Below are 22911 nucleotides of genomic sequence, written 5' to 3'. Positions count from 1 at the left end.
TACCTTTTGTGTAAGAATGGGGAAAAATAAGAATATCTTCATAGTTGATTGTATTTGAATAAATAAATATTAAAAGGACATGCAAATTAATAAAAGTGGCTATGGGATGGGTGGAATGAGGGTAGAGTAAGACATTCACTGCATACCTTTTTAGATTATGTTTGAGCCTTGTGAATGTATGAATGTATTCCTTTTTTTGAAATTAAAAAACAGAATACTAATAAATGTGGGCAATTCTATAGGGTATAGGAATAAAGGGAAGAGAATAAGAAACAGTTGTTATTTTCCCCCTTTGGATCTTGGACACTTGGGGAGAGGGGCTGTGTCTGATGTTGGATCCCCTTCCTTGGAGACAGGGTTCCAAGCCTGGAAGGGCACGCCTCAGGCAGCCTGGCTGGATAGAGAGCAAGACGTTCTGGATGGCCATAGCCTCCGCTGGGTCCTTTTTCTAAGCTTCTTTTGTCCTGAATGGGGTCTCCCTAGGGTGACTGGCCCCTGCTTTCCCTCCAGATGGAAATGGGCGGCAAGTGTCTGTGAGGTGGCTAGCCTGAATCAGACACCTGGGTCTAAAAGCCCCCAGCCCTCTGGTAAGACTGAGGTGCAGACCCTGAATCAAAGGGCTGCCACCCAGGGCCAGGAATGACCTTCTTAGCCAAGCGGTTCCTTTACCTTCATTCAGAGGACACTCACTGAGTACCTGCTGCGTGCTTGGCACTTTGGAGGAGGCAGAGGTGAAGTGGGAAACTGCCCAGAAGCGCTCCATGACAAGAACCCAGACTTAACTGTATCTTCAGAAAGGCAAAATAACATCTATTTGCTTCTGGAATACTCAAAACAATAAGCAAAAACACCACTAACTTAATAAGAAATTGCTCACCAAAGTGGCTAGATTACATAATAATTAAGAAAGAAAAATAGCATAATTCTATCTTAGCAAAGCAAATGAGAAGAAATATGGGAAAAAATCCATCTTCCCATTCACAGCAGCTATTTAAAAAATTCTACAAAGCCATGATTGTGTGCCTATAGTCCCAGCTACTAGGGAGGCTGTGGTGAGAGGATTGCTTACACCCAGGAGTTCCAGGCCAGCCTGGGCAACTCAGCAAGAACTCCATCTCTAAAAAACTTTTTTTAAATTAAAAAAAAGAAGGTACAAAATACCTAGAAAATGACAAAAACCTACTAAGAGATAAGACTAAATATTATAAGATTATTAATTCTCCTTGAGTTAATAAACAGGTTTAAGGCAATTTAAATTATTTTTGAAACTTAACCAAAGTATTCTAAATTTCTTTTCTTTCTTTTTCTTTTTTTTTTTTTTTTTTTTTGAGACTGAGTCTCACTCTGTTGCCCAGGCTGGAGTGCAGTGGCACAATCTTGGCTCACTGCAATCTCTGCCTCCCTGGTTCAAGTGATTCTTGTGCCTCAGCCTCCCAAGTAGCTGGGACTACAGGTGTGAGCCACCATGCCTGGCTAATTTTTTTTGTATTTTTAGTAGAGCTGGGGTTTCACCATGTTGGCCAGGTTGGTCTCGAACTCCTGATCTCAGGTGATCCACCCGCCTCAGCCTCCCAGAAGTGCTGGGATTACAGGCGTGAGCCACCATGCCTGGCTAGGTTTCTAAATTTCATATGAAGGAACAAACAGATAAAATAGCTAAGAAAAAAATTTTTAATTTTATAGAGACAGAGTCTCAACATTTTGCCCAGGCTGGTCTCAAACTCCTGGGCTCAAGTCATCCTTCCACCTTGGCCCCAAAAGTGCTGGGATTTCAGGCCTAAGCCACTATGACCAGCTGCTAAGAAATGTTTGAGGAATCAGTGTAAGGAAGGGATAACACATTATAGAAATGCCATTATTAAGAGAATATGGTACTAGTTCAAGAGTCAAGAGAAGGATCAGTAGAACAGACCAGATAGGCCTGATGTAGTCCCTGGCATCTATAGAAATGTAATATTTTATATAACAAAGAAAGCAACCCATCTTTTTCTCTTTTTTCTTTTTGAGAGAGTCTCACTGTGTCACCCAAGCTGGAGTGCAGTGGCGTGATCTCAACTCATTGCAACTTCCACCTCCTGGGTTCAAGCGATTCTCCTGCCTCAGCCTCCCAAGCAGCCGGAACTACAGGTGTACGCCACCACACCTGGCTAATTCTTTTGTATTTTCAGTAGAGACAGGGTTTCACCATGCCGGCCAGGCTGGTCTCGATCTCCTGACCTCAGGTGATCCGCCAGCCCCTGCCTCCCAAAGTGCTGGGATCACAGGCGTGAGCCACTGCGCCCAGCCAGCATCCCAAACTGATGGACATTAAAGGGGTTTTCAACAATTGGAATCAGAGAAATTGGCTAGGGAGGAGGGTAGGGGGCAGGAATGAAGTTAGAGCCTTGCTTCTTGTTTCATACCCATATATGCTTCCAATGAATCACAAAGTTAAATGTGTAAAATTACATCTCGAAGGAGAAAACATAGTGGACTATTTACTCTCACCATAGTAAAGACACTATAATTACTGAAGAAATGAAAGAAACCATACAATCAATAGATGCCACTGCCCGGCCGGGCGCGGCGGCTCACGCCTGTAATCCCAGCACTTTGGGAGGCCGAGGCGGGTGGATCACGAGGTCAGGAGATCGAGACCATCCTGGCTAACATGGTGAAACCCCATCTCTACTAAAAAATACAAAAAATTGGCCGGGCATGGTGGCATGTGCCTGTAGTCCCAGCCACTCAGGAGGCTGAGGCAGGAGAATGGTATGAACCCGGGAGGCGGAGCTTGCAGTGAGCCAAGATCGCACCACTGCACTCCAGCCTGGGCGACAGAGCGAGACTCCATCTCAAAAAAAAAAAAAAAAAAAAAAGATGCCACTGCCTAAAAAATTCAAAACTATATATTTTTTGAAAGATCTTCATGACTATTTATAAGAAAAGCAAGTTATACAACACTAAATGTTGTGCATTTTGTTTTAGATGATCACAGAGATAGCAAAAAGGAAAGGAAAAGGTCTAGAGTGATAGTAATTTCCTCTTTCTCTCGTCCCTCCTTTTCACCTATTTAGATTTTCCTAAACTTTCTATAATCAATTCTAAGTAAAGGAGTTTGGACTTTAAATAGGAAGCAATGGGGAACACTCAAAGAACATCCCATCTAGGTATTACAACAAAGCTCTTTCTCGTCTCTGGGATGTATTGTTTCATTTATCCCTTTATGATTCTTCAGTGAAATTGCCACACTGTTAATTTTTTTTTCAGAGACAGGGTCTTGCTATGTTGCCCAGGCTGGACTTGAATTCCTGGGCTCATGTGATCTTCTCACCTCAGCCTCCTGAGTAGTGTATTTTATTTTATTTATTTATTTTTATTATTTATTTATTTATTTTGAGATGGAGTCTCGCTCTGTTGCCAGGCTGGAGTAAAGTGGGGCAATCTCGGCTCATTGCAACCTCTGCCTCCTGGGTTCAAGCGATTCTCCTGCCTCAGCCTCCCGAGTAGCTGGGACTATAGGCATGCACCACCACACTCAGCTAATTTTTGTATTTTTAGTAGAGACAGGGTTTCACCATGTTGGCCAGGATGGTCTCAATCTCTTGACCTCATGATCTGCCCACCTCCGCCTCCCAAATTGCTGGGATTACAGGCGTGAGCCACCTCGCCTGGCCGAGTAGTGTATTTTAATAGAAGCCTCAACGTGTTTCCTGGGTTCTCAGTCTCCCCATCCTAAAGCTGTCCATGTCTAAACTGCCATGCCAAGAGTGGTATGTGTTAGCTCTTCCAAATTTCTAGCTACAAGGCCTTGAGCAAATTACCTTTTCTCTCTGAGTCTTAATTTCCCCACCTGTAGAATGGGAGTAATAATGCTTCCCTTATAGGCTGTTACAAGCACAAAGACAGGCTGCTGTATGTGAAGGACTCAGCACAGTGCTATGTAGTCATTGGACATTCTGGAGCTATGAAAGAAGAGGGGGTATTACACATGGCACAGGACATCCCTGCTGTTGGGTGAACCTGTCAATGTCAGATTTGGGGTGTCCCCTTCCCAGTACAGATAGGCCACTATAGCCGCACCTGTTGGTTGGGCCAGGGGAGCATGCTACTTCTGCTGTTCTAGGAAACTGGTAGCTCTAAAATGCAAGAAGCAAAAATGTTATGAAATAGGACCAGTGAAGGAGAGCTGGTACCACCTGGCTTGCCTGAATGGTGACCAAAAACTCTCCTCTACCTGTCCCATTTCCATGCAGCAACTTGGCACTTTCACTTTGGTAGAGTGGTAAAAGAGAGCTCTTTTGGAAATTCAAGTAACTACAGTTAAAAGGATCCATCAATCATTTATACAGTAGTATGAATGCATTTTACCAGATCAGTTTCCTGCTATCTCACCATTGAAAAAACAAGATTTCTGAAACCAGGAGAGGAGATGGGTAATTCTAGAGCCTGGGATATTTGAAGAGAGTGAATGCATTATTCCTATGGACCTCCCCTCCAGTGATTTATTGGCTGAGAAGGTAGTGTTGGAGAGGGGAAAGCCTGAGGTCTTGGAGAAGAAGATACCAGAATAGAAAAGCAGCAAGGAAAGCAGTGAAAGGAAGCACTGTTTGAACTCCTGTCTGATGCTGGTGCCACACCCAGGAATGGGGAGGAGAAAGTTTGTGCTTTTTCTTCTCCACTCTTTTCTACACAGGTACCTGCTCCCAAGGCATATGGCTGGTGTATCCATAGTGGGCAGTGTTCCCCTGGATCATGTCACTCATTCAACAGGCGGCGGGTACACTGCCACGTGGGTTCCCTGTTTCTCCTGCCATCTTTATGGTGGGGAATGGCACCACCATTCAATGGCCACTCCTGGATGCCTCCCTGTCCTCTATGGCTTCAACGATTTCTTTTTTTTTTTTTTTTTTTTTTGAGAAAGAGTCTCGCTCTGCCACCCAGGCTAGAGTGCAGTGGCATGATCTCGGCTCACTGCAACCTCTGCCTTCCAGGTTCAAGCGATTCTCCTGCCTCAGCCTACTGAGTAGCTGGGACTATAGGCACCTGCCACCACGCCCAGCTAATTTTTGTATTTTTAGTAGAGACGGGTTTTCACCATATTGGTCAGGCTCGTCTCGAACTCCTGACCTTGTGATCCACCCACCTCGGCCTCCCATCTCTAATAAAAATACAAAAATTAGCTGAGTGTGGTGGCGGGCACCTGTAATCCCAGCTACTCGGGAGGCTGAGGGTAAGAGAATCACTTGAACCCAGGAGGCAGAGGTTGCAGTGAGCTGAGATCACGCCACTGCGCTCCCGCCTGGGAGGCAGAGCGAGACTCTATCTCAAAAAAACCCCCCCAAAATTACTAAGTACCAACTAGGTCTAGGCATGCGGCAAGGGTGTAAAGATGATTAAGGCAGAATGCTGGCTCCTAAACCTGTCCCAGCAGTTCCCATTGCTACTGCCTCTGTTCTTGCCTCAATTATTGCTTATCTCCTTGAGCACGATGTCCTAAGAGGCCTCCCTGCCTCTGGTCTCTCCAGCTCCAATCAGCTCTCCCCAGTGCCACCAGCATGGTATTTCTAAAATATGGTTATCCTCATATGCTGAGGTGATGGTCAGTATGCCTGTCATAAGTACAAGCCAAATAGTGTCAGCAGTGATAAATTTTTTAAGCATCTTATGTGTTATATGTTATTAAAGGAGATTCAAATTTTGGAACAAAGTACATCATGGGGGGAAATTCATTGACTTTCATAACAATACACTACAATTATATAGTATTGAATATTGCTGAACATTAACCAATATTCAATTTGGATTTACATGCCGGTAAATGTTGCAAGAAATAATACAGAGTTTATCACATAAATACTGATTATAAAGCTATTTTATTTAAATCTGATCTATTTTCAGTACATGAAATGTCCAGAGATGGAAATACCTAAAATAATCAATTAATTAAAGCCATGTATAAGAGAAAAGATAATTTGATGAGTAAGGTAAAAATAACATAGCAATATATGAGTTGAGTAACATATGGTGAGAACGGGCAGCTCTTCTATTCAGTCATGCCAAATTTGAAACACCTCACCTACTGTTACAGCTTTGGCAGAACATAACCAAATTGCAAAATAAGCCACAGCAGGAATTTGTTACAAAATTCAAAATTCAAAGAGTAAAGGTAATCATTAAATGTTAATAGAATCTGGTGACACAGAAAACAGGCAGTAACTCCTTGTGTGACATAAATAATTCTGATATTCTCAAGCACTTTTATAAAAATATGTATCAAGTGAATGTATATGGTGGTTCTAATCTTTGTTACTCATTCATTAAGTCATTAAGTAAATAAGTTCCCCCACCCTAAATGGTAGTAGTACTATTATATTACTAAACTGAACACACCTAAAGTTAATAAATTACAAATTGCGATACTATTGGTAAAAGAGCAAGAAAAAGAAGAAAATGAGAAGGAAGAAAAGGAAGATGGAGGAGAAGTAATTTAAGCAATTGAAATAAAGATAATTTTTAGATTGAAGGAGCATGCTAGGTTCCAGAATAATTTGATACAAAATGTTAAACACCAAGACAGCTTGGTTAAATTAATAAGTTTCAAGAATAAAAAATATCTTTAGGCATAAAGACAGAAAAAGCAAGTCAGTTTGACCCCAGAGCTGTCCTAATGAACATTTGATGCTGGAAGATAATGCAGCAGTGTCTACAAAATTGTGAAAGTGATTGTGACCTAAGAATATTATACCCAGCCGAGATATTATTCAAGTATCAGAGTAACCCAAAGACATTCTCAACACCAAGAGACTCAAGGAATTCAGAACAAAAAAGTCCTTCTTGGAAAAAAAAAATTGCTTATTGATAATATCTATCCAATTAAGAGCTCAATCAAAATACAAAACTTGGGAAAAGTGATGTTAAAGTAAAAAGACCAGTGGTGAACCTTACAGTCCTATTGACATGGAACCAAAACTAGAAGGATGGAAGCCAACCATCTTGATCTTTCATTGCAGAGACTCAGTTACTACCATGTAAAATAGAAGCATTTCATTAAAAACAAACGATATGAGGCTGGGCATGGTGGCTTCTGCCTGTAATCCAAGCACTTTGGGAGGCCCAGGTGGGTGGATTACCTGAAATCAGGAGTTCGAGACCAGCCTGGCCAACATGGCGAAACCCCATCTCTACTAAAAATACAAAAAAATGGCCAGGCACGGTGGCTCACGCCTGTAATCCCAGCACTTTGGGAGGCCAAGGTGGGTGGATCATGAGGTCAGGAGTTCAAGACCAGCCTGGCCAAGGTGGTGAAACCCTGTCTCTACTAAAAACACAAAAATTAGCCAGGAGTGGTGGCAGGTGCTTGTAATCCCAGCTACTCGGGATGCTGAGGCAGGAGAATTGCTTGAACCCGGGAGGCGGAGGTTGCAGTGAGCCAAGATTGCGCCATTGCACTCCAGCCTGGGCAACAGAGCGAGACTCTGTTTCAAAAAACAAAATGGCTCCAACCTCTTAATGTCTTGGGGTTTTTTTTCTTAATCTTAGAGGGACCTTTTAGGAAAATATTTTAAGATGAAGAATTATTTCTTTGAAGTTCAGCAAGTCTAATTTCACTTTAGTTTCTTTACCTTCTGTAAAAGGGAAAATTAAGTTCAACATTGCTTAAATTGCATGCTTACTTAAGATACACTCTAAATTCTTAAGAAATAACGTTTAGAATTCTTTTTGCAACTCAGTGCAGTCATTAGCTGTGGGCTGCCTGAATGTAGAGTCCAGCAGGAGTAGGAAAGGGGCACCCATTCTGCAATCAGGAAACCCTGCATCCTGTTCTGGCCCCGGCTCTGGCAAGCTCTCCCTTTTGGGAAGCTCCTGTTAACTCTCTGGCCTCTCGCCTTGTTTGTACAAAGGGAACAGTTCTCTCTTCCTGATAATCTTACAGGAGGGTGTGGGAATTAGGAGAATAGCACAGGAAAAACATCTCAAATGGCAGGATAGTTCTCTACTTCGTCAACAGGAAAGGTTACATGCAGCCTGAACAGCCCATTCCCTAACCTGGTTGGAAAAGGATGGCTTTCTATTGAAAAGAGTTTACCCAGGCACCAAGGGGTCAGGGTGTTTCACTTGAGGCTGGCTTCAAACCTGTCCCCTGCGTTTCAGTTTCTGTTCCACTGCCTTCCATATACCTGGAGTGTTTTTTTCTTCTTTGCTTTCATTTACGGTGGCTATTGGACATTTTTTCTAAGATGTATTAAAGGCACATTCTTCTTTCTTCTTGTACCAATATGAAACTGGACTTTGCCTTTAGGTAGCCACACATTCCTGTTCTCAGTCCATGAGCTTTGGGGGAGCATATGACTCAGGCTTACGCTAATCTGAGAACCCCCCTAGCCTGAGCCACCCTTGCAGGGAGAGGAACCTGACCCAATCAAAGACACACTGAGATTTAGCTTGGAATGCTGGGAGAGATTCACACTCTTTTCCCCTTGAATTTGGGGCTGAGGGTGTAACCTCTGGAGCTGTTGCAATCATCTGGCACCCATGAGGAGTAAACCCTTCTATGAATGGACCAGTCTTGGAAGAAAGCCAGGTCACAAGAAATACAGAGAAAGTACCTCCTGGTGACACAATCTGAATATCTAATTGGTCAGGTCAGAGGCCAGCTTGACCCCTATTCACTTACATCAGCCATCAATCCAGCTTTTGCTTAAGCTACTAACTAAAAAAAGTCACTAATTTATACAGTTTGTTTTAGATGCAACTTATAGAGACAAATAAACCCTTCAAGGTGTAGCCCAAATGCTAAAATATCAGGGTTTCCCTGACCCTCCCACATAAATACAAGTTTTCCCTTCTTAAAACTGCCACAGCACTTGATCTGAACGTGTCTTCTGGGACCTCTGGGTTCTTGCCATAGAGTACAAGTCTGCACACACATGCAACTTATCCATAGGCTGAAACTCTCCACAAATTCAAGCTTCGAAGGCAGGCATTCTTTTTCATCTGGCAATAGCTATCATAACACCAGTCATGAAATAAATGCTCAATAAGTGATTGCTCAATGGCTGTCTGGCTGGCTGGCGGTGGTTCTATTAACAGTTTTTAATTTTATCAGTTAGCAATCAATGAGAAAAGCTTGTTAATTTCTTTCTTTTTTTTTTTTTAGAGACAAGGCCTCGCTCTGTTGCCCAGGCTGGAGTGCAGTGGCATGATTATGGCTTACTGCAGCCTCAACCTCTGAGGCTCAAGTGATCCTCCCACCTCAGTCTCCCTAGTAGCTGGGACTACAGGCGTGCACCACTATGCCAAAAGCTTATTAATTTCAAGCCTTGTTAAAAATTGTTCTAAAGCCTGGGCACAGTGGTTCACGCCTGTAATCCCAGCACTTTGGGAGGCCCAGGCAGGTGGATTGCCTGAGCTCAGTAGTTTGAGACCAGCCTAGGGAACATAATGAAAGCCCATCTCTACAAAAAAAAAAAAAAAAAAAAAAAAAAAAAAATTAGCTGGGCATGGTGGTGCATGTCTGTAGTCCCAGCTATTATACTTGGGGGTCTGAGGTGGGAGGATAACTTGGGCCTGGGAGGTCAAGGCTTCAGTAAGCTATAATCGCACACTGCACTCTAGCCTGGGTGACAGAGCAAGTCCCTGTCTCAAAAAAACAAAACTAAAAAACCCAAATTGTTCTAAAATGTCCCAGGCCTCCATCCCTGAATAGCAAAGCCCACTCCCATAGCTGCAGAAAGTAGAGGAGATTGGCCTTCAGGAGAAGTGAGACCGGAGCACCAGCCCTAATCCTGATCTTGGCTTGCGCTGCTTTAAATTCCCTGCTTCTGGCTGGGCGTGGTGGCTCAAGCCTGTAATCGCAGCACTTTGAGAAGCCGAGGTGGGTGGAGCCCAGGAGTTCGAGACCAACCTGGGCAACATGGTGAAAACTCGTCTCTACAAACTAGGAAGGCTAAGGTAGGAGGATCACTTGAACCTGGGAGGTTGAGGCTGCCGCAAGCCATGACTGTGCCACTGCACTCCAGCCTGGGTGTCAGATCAAGACACTGTCTCAAAAATAAACAAATAAATAAATAAAGTCCTTGCTTCTTTCTCCAAAACATCAAAGGAGACCAGGAGGAAAACCCCTTTTATCCACATATTATTCTATAAATCTACCTTCAAGATAAGTTCATAGAAAAACTAGGAAATGGGTCATTTATTGTCCACATCTTTCATCATGTTGCCCAACCCCTGGCAGCAGCCTTTCTTCTGCCCATGTAATGCTCCTTGCAGGCCAGGAAGCAATCCCAATAATATCAATCCCCAATAAAATGCAATTTACCGCTAACTTCACAGAGGGCACCAAGAGAGCACCAAGCAGGGATAGGTGCCAATCCTTCAATCACACCTCTTAAACTTGATTAATAGGCCTTTTGTTTCCTCCATTCAATGATAATTCAAGCTCTTTCAGCTGGATTAATTCCCCCACTCCATCCAGCAAATTTTAGGATCTGACACCCAGACGCAGACAGGACTTAGCTCCACCTGCAGCCCTAGACCCACACCATGCTTGGGTGGAAGCACTCCTGAGAATGTCTGGTCAGGCAAGTGCTGGCAGTGTGGGACCACAGCCGTTTCCACACCCCTCCATCTCTGCATTCTTGCAGGCCTCACCCCCACCTGGACCTAAGACCTAGTGTACTCATGAGGCTCCCTTTCCCTTGTTCAGATTCTTTGCTTCAGTTTCTATTGGATAAGTATCCCACATCTGGTGATAAATCCCCTCAAATTCTCCGTGGAATGGGGTGAAATATAAATAAGTATGCAGCCAAAGAAATACTGATCTCCCTGTTCCCAAACTTGCCCACTCTTGTCAAAGTACCAGAGTGCAGAGAGAGGCTCTGATCATCCCACCACTCCTCAATGCCCATCAATGGGTTTTCCTTTTTTTTTTTTTTTTTTTTTTGAGACACAGTCTCGCTCTGTCACCCAGGCTGGAGTGCATCGGCGCAATCTTGGCTCACTGCAAGCTCCGCCTCCTGGGTTCACGCCATTCTCCCGCCTCAGCCTCCTAAGTAGCTGGGACTACAGGCACCCGCCACCACGCCCGGCTAATTTTTTTGTATTTTTAGTAGAGACGGGGTTTCACCATGTTAGCCAGGATGGTCTCGATCTCCTGACCTCGTGATCCGCCCACCTCAGCCTCCCAAAGTGCTGGGATTACAGGCATGAGCCACCACGCCCGGCCCCATCAATGGGTTTTCAACAGAGCCCTCCACAGGGTCCCATTCCCATTGTCTTCCAGAGGATAGTCACTGGTGAGAAGATTAGGTGGTATGAAGGCATGACAAAGGAGAAAGCTGAGAACACTGAGTGTTCTGGAAATTGTAGCATAGAGTCCTGACTCCTTCCAAGCCTGCCACATCTGACCCCAACTCACCCTTCTAGTGCCTGCCCTCACATCAACCTTCTATTGCAGTTCCTGAGATGCTGCAAACTCACTAGTGCCCCTTCCTTGCACGTGCAGTCCCTCCTGTCTGTGGCCTTTCTGTTTCCTTATACATCACACTAAGTGTGATGGCCTCTTGGAAGCCACCTTCCCCAGCTGATCCCAGCAGGGTAAGTGGCCTTTTCTGAGCTCAGCCACCTTTGTGCCTGCCTGACTTCTTCCTTCCACAAATGACTGAGCACAAACAGGATGTCAGCCCTGTGCCAGATACGACATGTTGCTGAGGGCAAACATAATACAGAAGACAGTGTGACAAAGGTAACTATCAAAACGCAGTCACAATAGACAGCAAAGTCATGCAGCCTTCTGCACGGAACCCTGCCGCCTCAATTGTTAATGGCTGATCTGTTTACCAGGCTGTGATCTCAAGGAGGGGCTATGTCCATTCATATTTCTACCCCACCCGCTAGTAAAGAACATGCAACACAGTAGGTGTGACATGAACATGAAAAAATGGACTCCACAGGCATGTGGAGCAAATACCAATGGCCCCAGGGCAGCCACCCCAGGGCAGACACCCCGAGTCCCAGGTTTAAAGCCACCTCTGGGGCTGCTCCCCAGTGTGAGCTCTAAATCAGCCCAGTGTCAAAGAGCGAGGTGGCTGCTAACTGACTTGTGACCAGAGGAAAGTTGTGAGCTCTTATTTATGGCATTGAAGTTTTGTGCAGAAAAAATAAGTTGAGTTTGTCCAGTAACCACTGGTAAATTGTGAAACAATGTGAAATGGGAGTGGGAGCACATGATTTTTCAGGTTTGTTAAGGCCATGCACCGTGCTCAAGGAACAGGAATCCTGCCCTCTTGCTGGCTGAACCTTCCCTGCCCATTGTACCTGACATAAGGGATAAAAATGTGCCACTCCAAAATATGCCACTTTGGCATATGATTGTTTTGAGCTCCAGGCAAATGAAAACCAACAGACGCAGAAAGGAGCCTTCTAAGAGCTTCTCTCATGACTAAAAACAGAAACTCTTTTGACTCTTACGCTCTTTGCTCTTATGACTAAAAACAGAAACTTCTGAGAAACAAGAACTACCATAAATCTCCTCTCTCAGGGAAGTTTTACAGCCACGAAGATGGAAAGCTGGCACCAAGTAGGCCCGCACAAACAAACCTTACTCCATTAGAGTTCCCATATGTTTACCAAATCTCATGTTGAAGTGTGACCTCCAATGTTGAAGGTGGGGTCTAGTGGGAGGTGTTTGGGTCATGAGGGTGGATGCCTTATGAATGGCTTGGGGCCATCCCGTGGTAAAGAGTAAATCCTCTCTTTGGTAGTTCAAGGGAGAGCTGGTTATTTAAAGGCGCCTGGCATCTCCTTCTCTTGCTTCCTCCTTCTCTCTCTCTTGCTCCCTCTCTTGCCATGCGACACGCCTATTCCCCCTTCACCTTCCGCCATGAGTAAAACCTACCTGCAGCCTCACCTGAGGCCAAGCAGGTTTCTGGTGCCATGATTGTACAGCATGCAGAACATGAGCCAAATAAACCTCTTTTCTTTACAAATTACCCAGCCTCAGGTATTCCTTCTAGCAATGCAAAACAGAAACACAACTTCCAACAGTTTGCCACCTTTGCAAGCCTAAAACCCCTTTCTTTTACCCTGCCACTTCTCTAAACATTTCTTTCTCTTTCATTAAGATGCTATGTAAGCTGAAGTTCTAACCAACGCTTTGAGTTACTCATCTCTGGATACTCCCAGGTATATGCACAATTCCCATGCTAGATGTGATACCCATGCTAGATGCACATGCTAAAAAGCTCCTGTTTTTCTCTTTTTTTTTTTTTTTTTTTGAGACAGAGTCTCGCTCTTTCACCCAGGCTGGAGTGCAGTGGTGTGATCTCAGCTCACTGCAGCCTCCACCTCCAGGGTTCATGCAATTCTCCTGCCTCAGCCTCCTGAGTAGCTGGGATTACAGGTGTGTGACACCATGCCTGGCGGATTTTTATATTTTTGGTAGAGATGGGGTTTCACCATGTTGGCCAGGCTGGTCTCGAACTCCTGACCTCAGGTGATCCACCCACCTCAGCCTCCCAAAGCGCTGGGACTACAGGTGTGAGCCGCAGCACCCAGCCTGCTTTTCTCGTGTTAATCTATATCTTGTTAGTCTAATTTACAGGGACCTAGCTGGACATCTAAAATGGGTACAGACAAAAGGTTTTTTTCTATCCCTAATGGAGAGAAATCCACCTCTGACCCCCACAGCAGAGGTGGGACTACTTACAAGCTGACACCATCTGGGGCTCGTGGGGAGCGGCCCTGTTCCACTGCAGGGATTGAATGTGGGGTATAAATTGTGCTTTACACAATTGCTGCCAGCCCACGCTAGCTACAAACACTCAACAATCTAGATGTCTCCTTTACATGGGAGCAGATAGCACAGACCGCAGGACCTATGAAGAGAATCAGCAGCCAAACTGAGCAAGTACCCATTGAAAAGGGGATCATGTAGGAAACATACACCTCTGTAAATGCCAACTGTGTTTTTCAGGGAGACTTAAGAACACACTACAATGAGAAAACAAGAGCAGGCTGCCAAGAAAAAGCATCCTGAGAGCATTAAGCTCTTTTGGCAATTAAAAAAAAAAAGATTGCTGGGGGGAAAAAAACCCACAACAACTCTACAGGGGTAGCAGATAGAAGAATGGAGTCAGCGGCAAAAAGATGAGCTGGCGAGTTAGAAAAACAATTCGAGGAGCTCTCTGAGAATCTCGGGGAAAAAAGCAAAGCAACAGAATTAATGGGGAAAAAATTTAAAAGATGTAAAATATGTTCTTGGAGTTCCAATATCCATATAACAACAGTAGTAAAAATTTTAAAAATAAACAAATGGGCCGGGTGCAGTGGCTCACACCTGTAATCCCAGCACTTTGGGAGGCTGAGGCGGGTGGATCACGAGGTCAGGAGTTCGAGACCAGCCTGGCCAATATGGTGAAATGCCGTCTCTACTAATAATACAAAAATTAGCTGGGCATGGTGGTGCGCACCTGTAGTCCCAGCTACTCGGGAGGCTGAGGCAGGAGAATCACTTGAACCCAGGAGGTGGAGGTTGCAGTGAGCCGAGATCGTGCCATTGCACTCCAGCCTGGGTGAGAGTGAGACCCTGTCTCAAAAAATAAAATAAAATAAAATAAAATAAACAAATGAAGGGCTATCAGTACATTAAAAAGTATGGCCAGGCACAGTGGCTCATGCCTATAATCCCAGCACTTTGGGAGGCCAAGGCTGGCAGATCACTTGAGGCCAGGAATTCAAGACCAGCCTGGCCAATATGGCAAAACCTTGTGTCTACTAAAAAGAAAATGCAAAAATTAGCCAGGTGTAGTGGCGCATTCCTGTAGTTCCAGCTACTTGGGAGGCTGAGGCATGAGAACTGCTTGAGCCTGGGAGGCAAAGGTTGCAATGAGCCAAGATCATGCCACTATATTCCAAGAGCAATACTCTATCTCAAAAAAAAAAAAAAAATTAAAAAGCAGAATACAATTTCCCTGAGATGAAAAGCTGAAGAAAGACTTGAGTTTTTCAGATCAACAATGGCGATAGAAGATTACTGAAAAAAGAAAAAATTATATAAAGATCTTTAGCAGGCTGGGCATGGGCTCAAGCCTGTAATCCCAGTGCTTTGGGCGGCTAAGGCAGGAGGATCACTTGAAGCCAGGAGTTTAGACCAGCCTGGGCAATATAGTGAGACCCTATCTCTACATAAAATTTTAAAAATTAGCCAGGCATGGTGGCAGGCACCTATAGTCCTAGCTACTCAGAGACTAAGGCTAGCAGACCTCTTGAGTCTAGGAGTTCGAGGTTACAGTGAGCTATGATCACACCACTGCACACCAGCCTGGGCAACAGAGCAAGACCTTATCTCTAAACAAACAAATAAACAAATGAAAACCATCCAACTATATTTATTAGCCAGGCGCGGTGGCAGGTGCCTGTAGTCCTGGCTCCTTGGGAGGTCAAGGTGGGAGGATTGCTTGAGCCCAGGAGTTTGAGGCTGCAGTGAACTCTGATTGCACCACTGCATTCCATCCTGGGTGACAGAGTGAGACCCCATCTCTAAAAAGTAAAATAAATAAAAATAAATAAAGATCCTTAACAAACAAAAACAGATTACTCACAGAGAAAAAATAGACCATTAGTGGACTTCTCATCTACAACACCAGAGACTAGAAATTTATGAAGCAAGGTTTATATATTCTGAGGTGAAAGCACTGTGATTATGACCTCAGAATTTTACACCTAGCTAAACTTTCCCTCACATGTGACAGCAAAAGAAGGACATACAAGTAAAGACACTTAAGGTCTCAGAAAGTAAACTCTGGAATAATTTTTTTAATTACTTGATGCAGTATTCCTGCCAAATGGAAAATTAATCACCTTAAATAATTCAAGAAAGGAGAAGAAAAGCTATAGGAAAAATTATCATGAGCAATGAAACCAATTAAAGTATAAGGTATGGCTAACAAGTGCGTTGTAATATGACCATGAAGCTTAATACCTGTTCAGAAAGGATGTTTACGATAGAAAAAAAAATTAACAATTTGGTAGTAATCTGGAACTAAAAGTTCACATTATTTCAACTAAATCTGAAAGTGAGAAGGAAGAGGGAAGAAGAAAAACTATAAAAGTGTGCTAAATGTTTTATTTTCTCTGGAAGAATAGTTATATCCTACTCTTTGTGGTGATAGATGAGATAGGTTCTAGAGTGTGCATGTGTGTGGGTGTTGGTGTGTGTATACACTTTTTTTTCTGAGATGGAGTTTCACTCTTGTTGCCCAGGCTGGAGTGCAGTGGCACAATCTCAGCTCACTGCAACCTCCGCCTTCCAGTTTCAAGCAATCCTCCTACCTCAGCCTCCCAAGTAGCTGGGATTACAGGCGCCCGCCACCACGCCTGGCTAATTTTTGTATTTTTAATAGAGACGAGGTTTCACCATGTTGGTGAGGCTGGTATTGAACTCCTGACCTCATGATCCGCCCGCCTCAGCCTCCCAAAGTGCTGGGATTACAAGCGTGAGCCACTGCGCCTGGCCCACTTTTTTTCTTTTTTTAAGACAGAGTCTCATTGTGTCACCCAGGCTGGAGTGCAGTGGCGTGATCATGGCTCACTGCATCCTTGAACTGCCAGGCTCAGGTGATCCTCTCTGAGGAATACCTCCACCTCCTGAATAGCTGGGACGAGAGGCATGTGCCACCATGTCCAGCTAATTTTGTATTTTTTTGTAGAGACGGGGTTTCACCATATTGCCCAGGCTGGCCTCAAACTCCTGGGCTCAAAAGATCCACCGGCCTTGGCCTCCCACAGTGTTGGGATTACAGGTGGAAGCCACCACATCTGGCCTATATATATGTTTTGATGGGGAAGTTACCACTCTGTAATTATCATTTAGAGAACTGGTGAAACAGAATGGAAGGAAAGGTAGAAAGTTTCGGCCAGACGTGTTGGCTCACGCCTGTAATCCCAGCACTTTGGGAGGCTGAGGCGGGTGGATCACAAGGTCAGGAGATCAAGACCATCCTGGCCAACATAATGAAACCCCGTCTCTACTAAAAATACAAAAAAAAAAAAAAAAAAAACTTAGCCGGGCATGGTGACACACGCCTGTAATCCCAGCTACTCAGGAGGCTGAGGCAGGAGAATCACTTGAACCCGGGAGGAGGAGGTTGCAGTGAGCCGAGATCATGCCACTGCACTCCAACCTGGATGACAGAGCAAGACTCCATCAAAAAAAAAAAAAAGAAAAAAAAAGAAAAGAAAGAAAGGTAGAAAGTTTCAATAGCGTGGAGATACACACACACAACACAAGCACTAGAACTTACATATATATGGATATATACATATAGATATATGCATATATACATTATATATACATATATATTGTATACATATATTTGTGTATGTATATATATGTGTGTACAACAAATACAACTTTTTAACTCTAAGGATTATTGCTAGGAATATGTGAGTCCAAGGAATATCCTAGGCCACTAAGAAAATCTCAATATAGTCTTAGATGTAGAACTCATACAAACTGTATAAACTGGCCATAGTGCAGAAATTAACAAGTATGAAATCGCACCATCACATTCCAGCCTGGGTGACAGAACAAGAAACCAAACATCAAGACCACTTGAAAATTTTAGAAAACACTATTCTCTAAAACTTTTCAAGAGAAAAAAATTTCTTTTTTTTTTTTTTCGAGTCAGGGTCCGGTTCTGATGCTCCGGTTGGAGTGAAGTGGCACCATCACAGCTCACTGCAGGCTCAAATTCTTAGGTTCAAGCAACCCTCCTGCCTCAACCTCCCAAATAACTGGGACTACAAGCATGTACCACCGACCATGCCTGGCTAATTTTTTTTATTTTTTGTAAAGATGAGGTCTTGCTATGTTGCCCAGGCTGATCTCGAACTCTTGACCTTAAGCAAGAGAACCTTTTTAAGAAAAGACTGAAATGAAATTTGAGAAATGATTGACTATGAGAACACTAATGAAGTTATCAAAGTTATGGCATACAGCCAAAACCATATACAGAGAACTTATGCCTTAAAAGAGTTATTATTAGGCAGGGCATTGTAGCTCACGCCTGTAATCCCAGAACTTTGGGAGACTGAGGCGGGTGGATCACTTGAGGCCAGGAGTTCGAGACCAGCCTGGTCAACATGGGGAAACCCCGTCTCTACTAAAAATAAAAAAAATTAGCCAGGAGTGGTGGTGGGCACCTGTAGTCTCAGCTACTGGGGAGGCTGAGGCAGGAGAATCACTTGAACCCAGGAGGCACAGGTTGCAGTGAGCCAAGATCTACCACTGCACTCCAGCCTGGGTGACAGAGGGAGATTCTCAAAAAAAAAAAAGTTATTATTATTAAACAATAAAGATGGCAAATAAATGAATTATAAGCTCAAGAAGCTAGAAAATGAATAATGACAAAAGTTAGAAGGAAGAAAATGACAAAAATAAAAGATCAAACAGAAAGAAGGAAAACATTAAAATCAGTAAGCAATCTAAGGAAAGACTAAAAGTACAGCACTTTGAAAAGACTGCTAAACCACAAATATACAACATCAGAAATAAAAAAAGGGGGTATAGTTACAGGCATATAGGAGATTTTTAAATAATGAAAGATAACTCAGGATGAACTGGAAAATCTTCCAAAAATCTGACACAAGAGCCAAAACAGATTAATGCCATGGCAAAAATGGGAAAAGTTCCCAAAAATCTACTATAAAAAAGGCACCAGTTCCAAGATGGTTTTTCAAAAAACTTTTATAAGCCTAAATTTCTTATATTCTTCAAACTGTTCTAGAGCAGAGAAATTATAATAGAATTTTAACATTCACTGAGTATTTAATATGTGCCAGGCACTACGCTAAACAATTTATATGTACAGTTGGCCCTCAGTATCTGCAGGTTACGCACCCGTGGATTCAACAAATCTTGGATCAAAAATATTCAGGCGAAAAAAAATCAATTAAAAAAGTATACAATAAAAAAATATACAAATTCAAAAATATAGTAAAACAACTCTTTACATAGCATTTACATTGTATTAGGCATTATAAGTAATCTAGAGATGATTTAAAGTATACAGGAGGGGATGGGTATAGTGGCTCACACCTGTAATCCCAGCACTTTGAGAGGCCTAGGGAGGGTTGCTGCCTGAGCCCAAGAGTTCTCAAGACCAGTCTGGGCAATGTCATGAAACCCTGTCTCTACAAAAAATTTAAAAATTAGCTGAGCGTGGTGGTGCACACCTGCAGTCCTGTATAATCTGGTGGCTGAGGTGGGAGGATTGTTTGAACCCAAGAGATTGAGGCTGCAGTGAGCCACGAGTGCAGCACTGCACTCCAGCCTGGGTGACAGAGCAAGACCCCGTCTCAAAGAATAAAAATAAAATAAAAAATAAAGTATACAGGAGGATGTGTAGAGGTTATATACAAATACTATGCCATTTTATATCAGAGACTTGAGCATCTATGAATTTGAAACAGACTCCCATGGATCCCGTGGGATGGCTGCATTATCATGTTCAAAACATGAAAGCTTACAAATTCATTAAGAAATTAGTATAAGGCTGGGCATGGTGGCTCATGCCTGTAATCCCAGAACTTTGGGAGGCCGAGGCAGGTGGATCACCTGAGGTCAGGAGACCAGCCTGACCATTATAGTGAAACCCTGTCTCTACTAAAAATGCCAAAAAATTAGCCAGGCATGATGATGTGCACCTGTAATCGCAGCTACTTGGGAGGCTGAGGCAGGAAAATGGCGTGAACCCGGGAGGTGGAGGTTGCAGTGAGCCGAGATCGCGCCACTGCACTCCAGCCTGGGTGACACAGCGAGACTCCATCTCAAAAAAAAAAAAAAAAAAAAATTAAAAAAAATTTTTTAAATCCAAAAGATATAACCAGAGATAAAGCCAATTTCTCCTAATTTATTGCAATTTCAATCAAAATCCAATAAATATGTAAGTTTTAAAACTGCATAAATTATAAGAGCAAAAGAAATGCATAAATTTTTTTCTTTCGAGGAATTTGTTCCTGAATTCTTTAATTAGTCCCTTAATTCCTCAAAGGAAACAACAACAGGCAAAGGACCTAAACAGGCCATTCGCAAATGCAGAAACACAATGGCCAATAAACAAGTGGAAAGCCACTCAACCTTTACAATAAGCTAAGAAACGTGGTGATACCAGCTGTTGAGGAGTCGGAGGGGAAAGCTTATTCTGATAGTGTGGGAAGTTTATCCTAAAGCAGGAAACAAATCACAGTCAGTTTAGCAGATATGTAGTTTAGCAAATATGTGGTTTAGCCATATATAGTTCTGAGTTGTCAAAAACCAGCGAAAAATGCTTTCATTTTGCAAGTGGATCTCTAAGAACCAAGAAGCGCCTTCCATGAACAATCTATTGCTAATGGTGAAAAGTTCACATAGTTATGCTACCTTTTTGGCTAAAAGAGGGAAAATAGGACCTGATAAGACTGCTCCTACCTGCATATATATTCATAAAGAAACTCTCAGAAGAAACATTCAAAACTAGTAACAATGGCTACCTGTGGATGGGAAGAGGGAGAAGTGGTGGGAATTAGGCAGTTGGGCATGGACAGAAGATTGCACTCTCTCTCTCCTCTTTAGAAATTTTGTTCGTGAACTGTACGAATGTATTACCTATTAAAAAACTGAGTTAAAATCTGTTTAATAAAAATAATTACAACTGGATGTGATTTTTTTTCCCCATACAGACATTCTCAGATAGCGCTGCCTGGTGTTAATGGTTTCAACTTTTCAGACAGAAACTAACTACCTGTCTCTGATCCTAGAATCCAGCCTTACTGAGATTCCGTGTCAGTGCTCTCGGAAAATTCCACTAAATTCTAAAGGGCAGTTTGGTAACATGTATCAAATGTAGAATTCCCGTCCCCCTACACCCAGCAGTGGCACTTCTAAAAATTTATCCTAAAGAAGTTACTGGATAAAGATGCAAAGATGATTCTGCAGCATTATTTATTACAGGGGGAAATTGGAAACTTACTATCCACCTGCGTGGGGACTGGCAGCATAAATTGTGGTCATCAACACGGACGCTGCATATCTGCAGACCACATTTAGAGTTGCAAGGCCCCAGAAGCTCCTTGTCCTCAGCTGTGTGACTCTTTGGATCTTTGCTCCTCTCGCCCTCTACCGGGTACTTGGATGCACCACCCCACCCTGTGCCGGCCTACTCACCTGGTCAGCGTAGGGGTGCGGTGGTTGGGGTTGGAGCAGAAGATGTTGTTGGTCTTGCGGGTGCCGTCCAGGAACTCACGCACCGACTGGTTGCGCAGCTCTGCTAGGGGCCGGGCCTCGTGCTTGAGGAACCACTGGTGTGCCTCGAAGCACTTGGCGCAGAGGAGCTGCTCGCACTCAAAGCACCAGAAGTCGGCCGACTCTTTGCAGCGGGTGCACACAGCCTGCGCGTCCACAATCTGCCGGTACACCGACAGGCGCCGCTGCAGACTCTCAAAAAAGACGTTATCCAGGGCGGGTGTGTCTGCACCTAGGGGCCAGGGCGCCTGGCAGATGGGGCACTGCATGCCCGACGCCTCCAGGCATCCTGAGCACAGCGTGTGCAGACAAGGCAGCAGCTTCGGGCACTTGGCTTCCGCCTGGCATTGCTGGCAGCGCAGAAACTGGAACTCCTCCTCCGAAGCGGGGGCTCGCTGGGGGACCAGAGAGGCAGGTGAGGCCTGGAGAAGTCCCAAAAGCCCCCACCTACCGGCCAACCACCCTTACAGCTGGACCCTGGAGTAGGACCTCATATTCCATTCCAGCCAGTCATTGGATGATGCAAAACCCTGGCTTATCAGCACCCCAATACTCCCATTTATTCAGGCCCTCCAGCTCTCACTGCACCATTTATTGAGCATCTACTTCTCATCACCCACAGTAATAGGCTCTGAGATATAAGAGGTGTAGGATACATTCTGCCTTCAAGGAACTCAGTTTGGAAGGTAGATACACTAAGTACCAACCTCATATAAAGTGCTTAATGCACAGTTTGGGGGTTCATTAAAGAGGTAAGCATGGAACAACAATATGACCCAGCAATTCCACTCTTAGATATATAACCAAAAGATGTAAAAACAAGGCCCAAACAGATACTTGTACAACAATGTCCACAGCAACACTATTCACAATAGACAAAATGTAGAAACAATCCAAGTATCCATCAACAGATGAATAGATAAACAAAATGTGGTCTACACATATAATGGAATATTACTCAGCGTTAGAAAGCAATGAAATTCTGATACATGCTACAACATAGATAGACCTCAATGACATTATGCTAAGTGAAATAAGCCAGTCACAAAAGGTCAAATACTGTATGATTCTGAGGCAGGAGAATAGGGTCTGGAGGCAGGGAACCTAAGGCTGATTCCCTCTGACTTCCTAGAACTAAATCGAAAGGAAAACCGCAACTCTCCATGCCTCAGTAACAAAAGGAAGAGAGGCTACTCTCTTTGCAAACCACCCCATTTCCTGCAGGGCAGATGGAAAATTGAAAGTACGTCTGGTTGGTTGCTTTCTGCAACCAATGGGGTGAACACCAAGTGGCCAATGGGAAACCTCTAGGGGGTATTTGGAACCCAGAAGATTCTGTAACTGGGGTCCTTGAGCCCTGCTCTAGCCGCTCCCACCCTGTGGGGTGTACTTTCATTTTCAATAAATCTCTGCTTTCATTGCTTCACTCTTTCCTTGCTTTGCTGTACATTTTGTCCAATTCTTTGTTCAAAATGCCAAGAACCTGAACAATTTGCAGTCAAGATCCTCTACTGGTAACAATTCCACTTACATGAAATATCTAGAATAAGTAAGTTCATAGGGACAGAAGGTAGATTAGAAGTTACCAAGGGCTAGGGGAAGGAGAAAATGAGGAGCTATTGCATTACTGGGGCTCAGGACACACCACT

The 22911-nt window shown here is 43.7% G+C and overlaps 1 protein-coding gene across 26 annotated transcripts in view; it reads right to left on the bottom strand.

Annotated features, from left to right (window-relative positions):
- PML (PML nuclear body scaffold) overlaps nucleotides 1-22911 on the bottom strand; it is a 59252-nt gene that overhangs the window by 34264 nt on the left and 2077 nt on the right. For all 26 annotated transcript variants that reach the window (XR_010151331.1, XR_010151332.1, XR_010151333.1 and 23 more), the window contains exon 2: nucleotides 21185-21657. Coding sequence is in view for 22 of the 26 variants with exons in the window: in XM_009429008.4 (XP_009427283.1) it covers nucleotides 21185-21657 (473 nt within the window). In the remaining 4 variants the exon portion in view is untranslated. The remainder of the gene's footprint in view (nucleotides 1-21184; nucleotides 21658-22911) is intronic.

The sequence above is a fragment of the Pan troglodytes genome, chromosome 16 (genome assembly GCF_028858775.2).
Source record: "Pan troglodytes isolate AG18354 chromosome 16, NHGRI_mPanTro3-v2.0_pri, whole genome shotgun sequence".
NCBI lineage: Eukaryota > Metazoa > Chordata > Mammalia > Primates > Hominidae > Pan > Pan troglodytes.
This window is presented reverse-complemented; position numbering and strand designations above follow the sequence as displayed.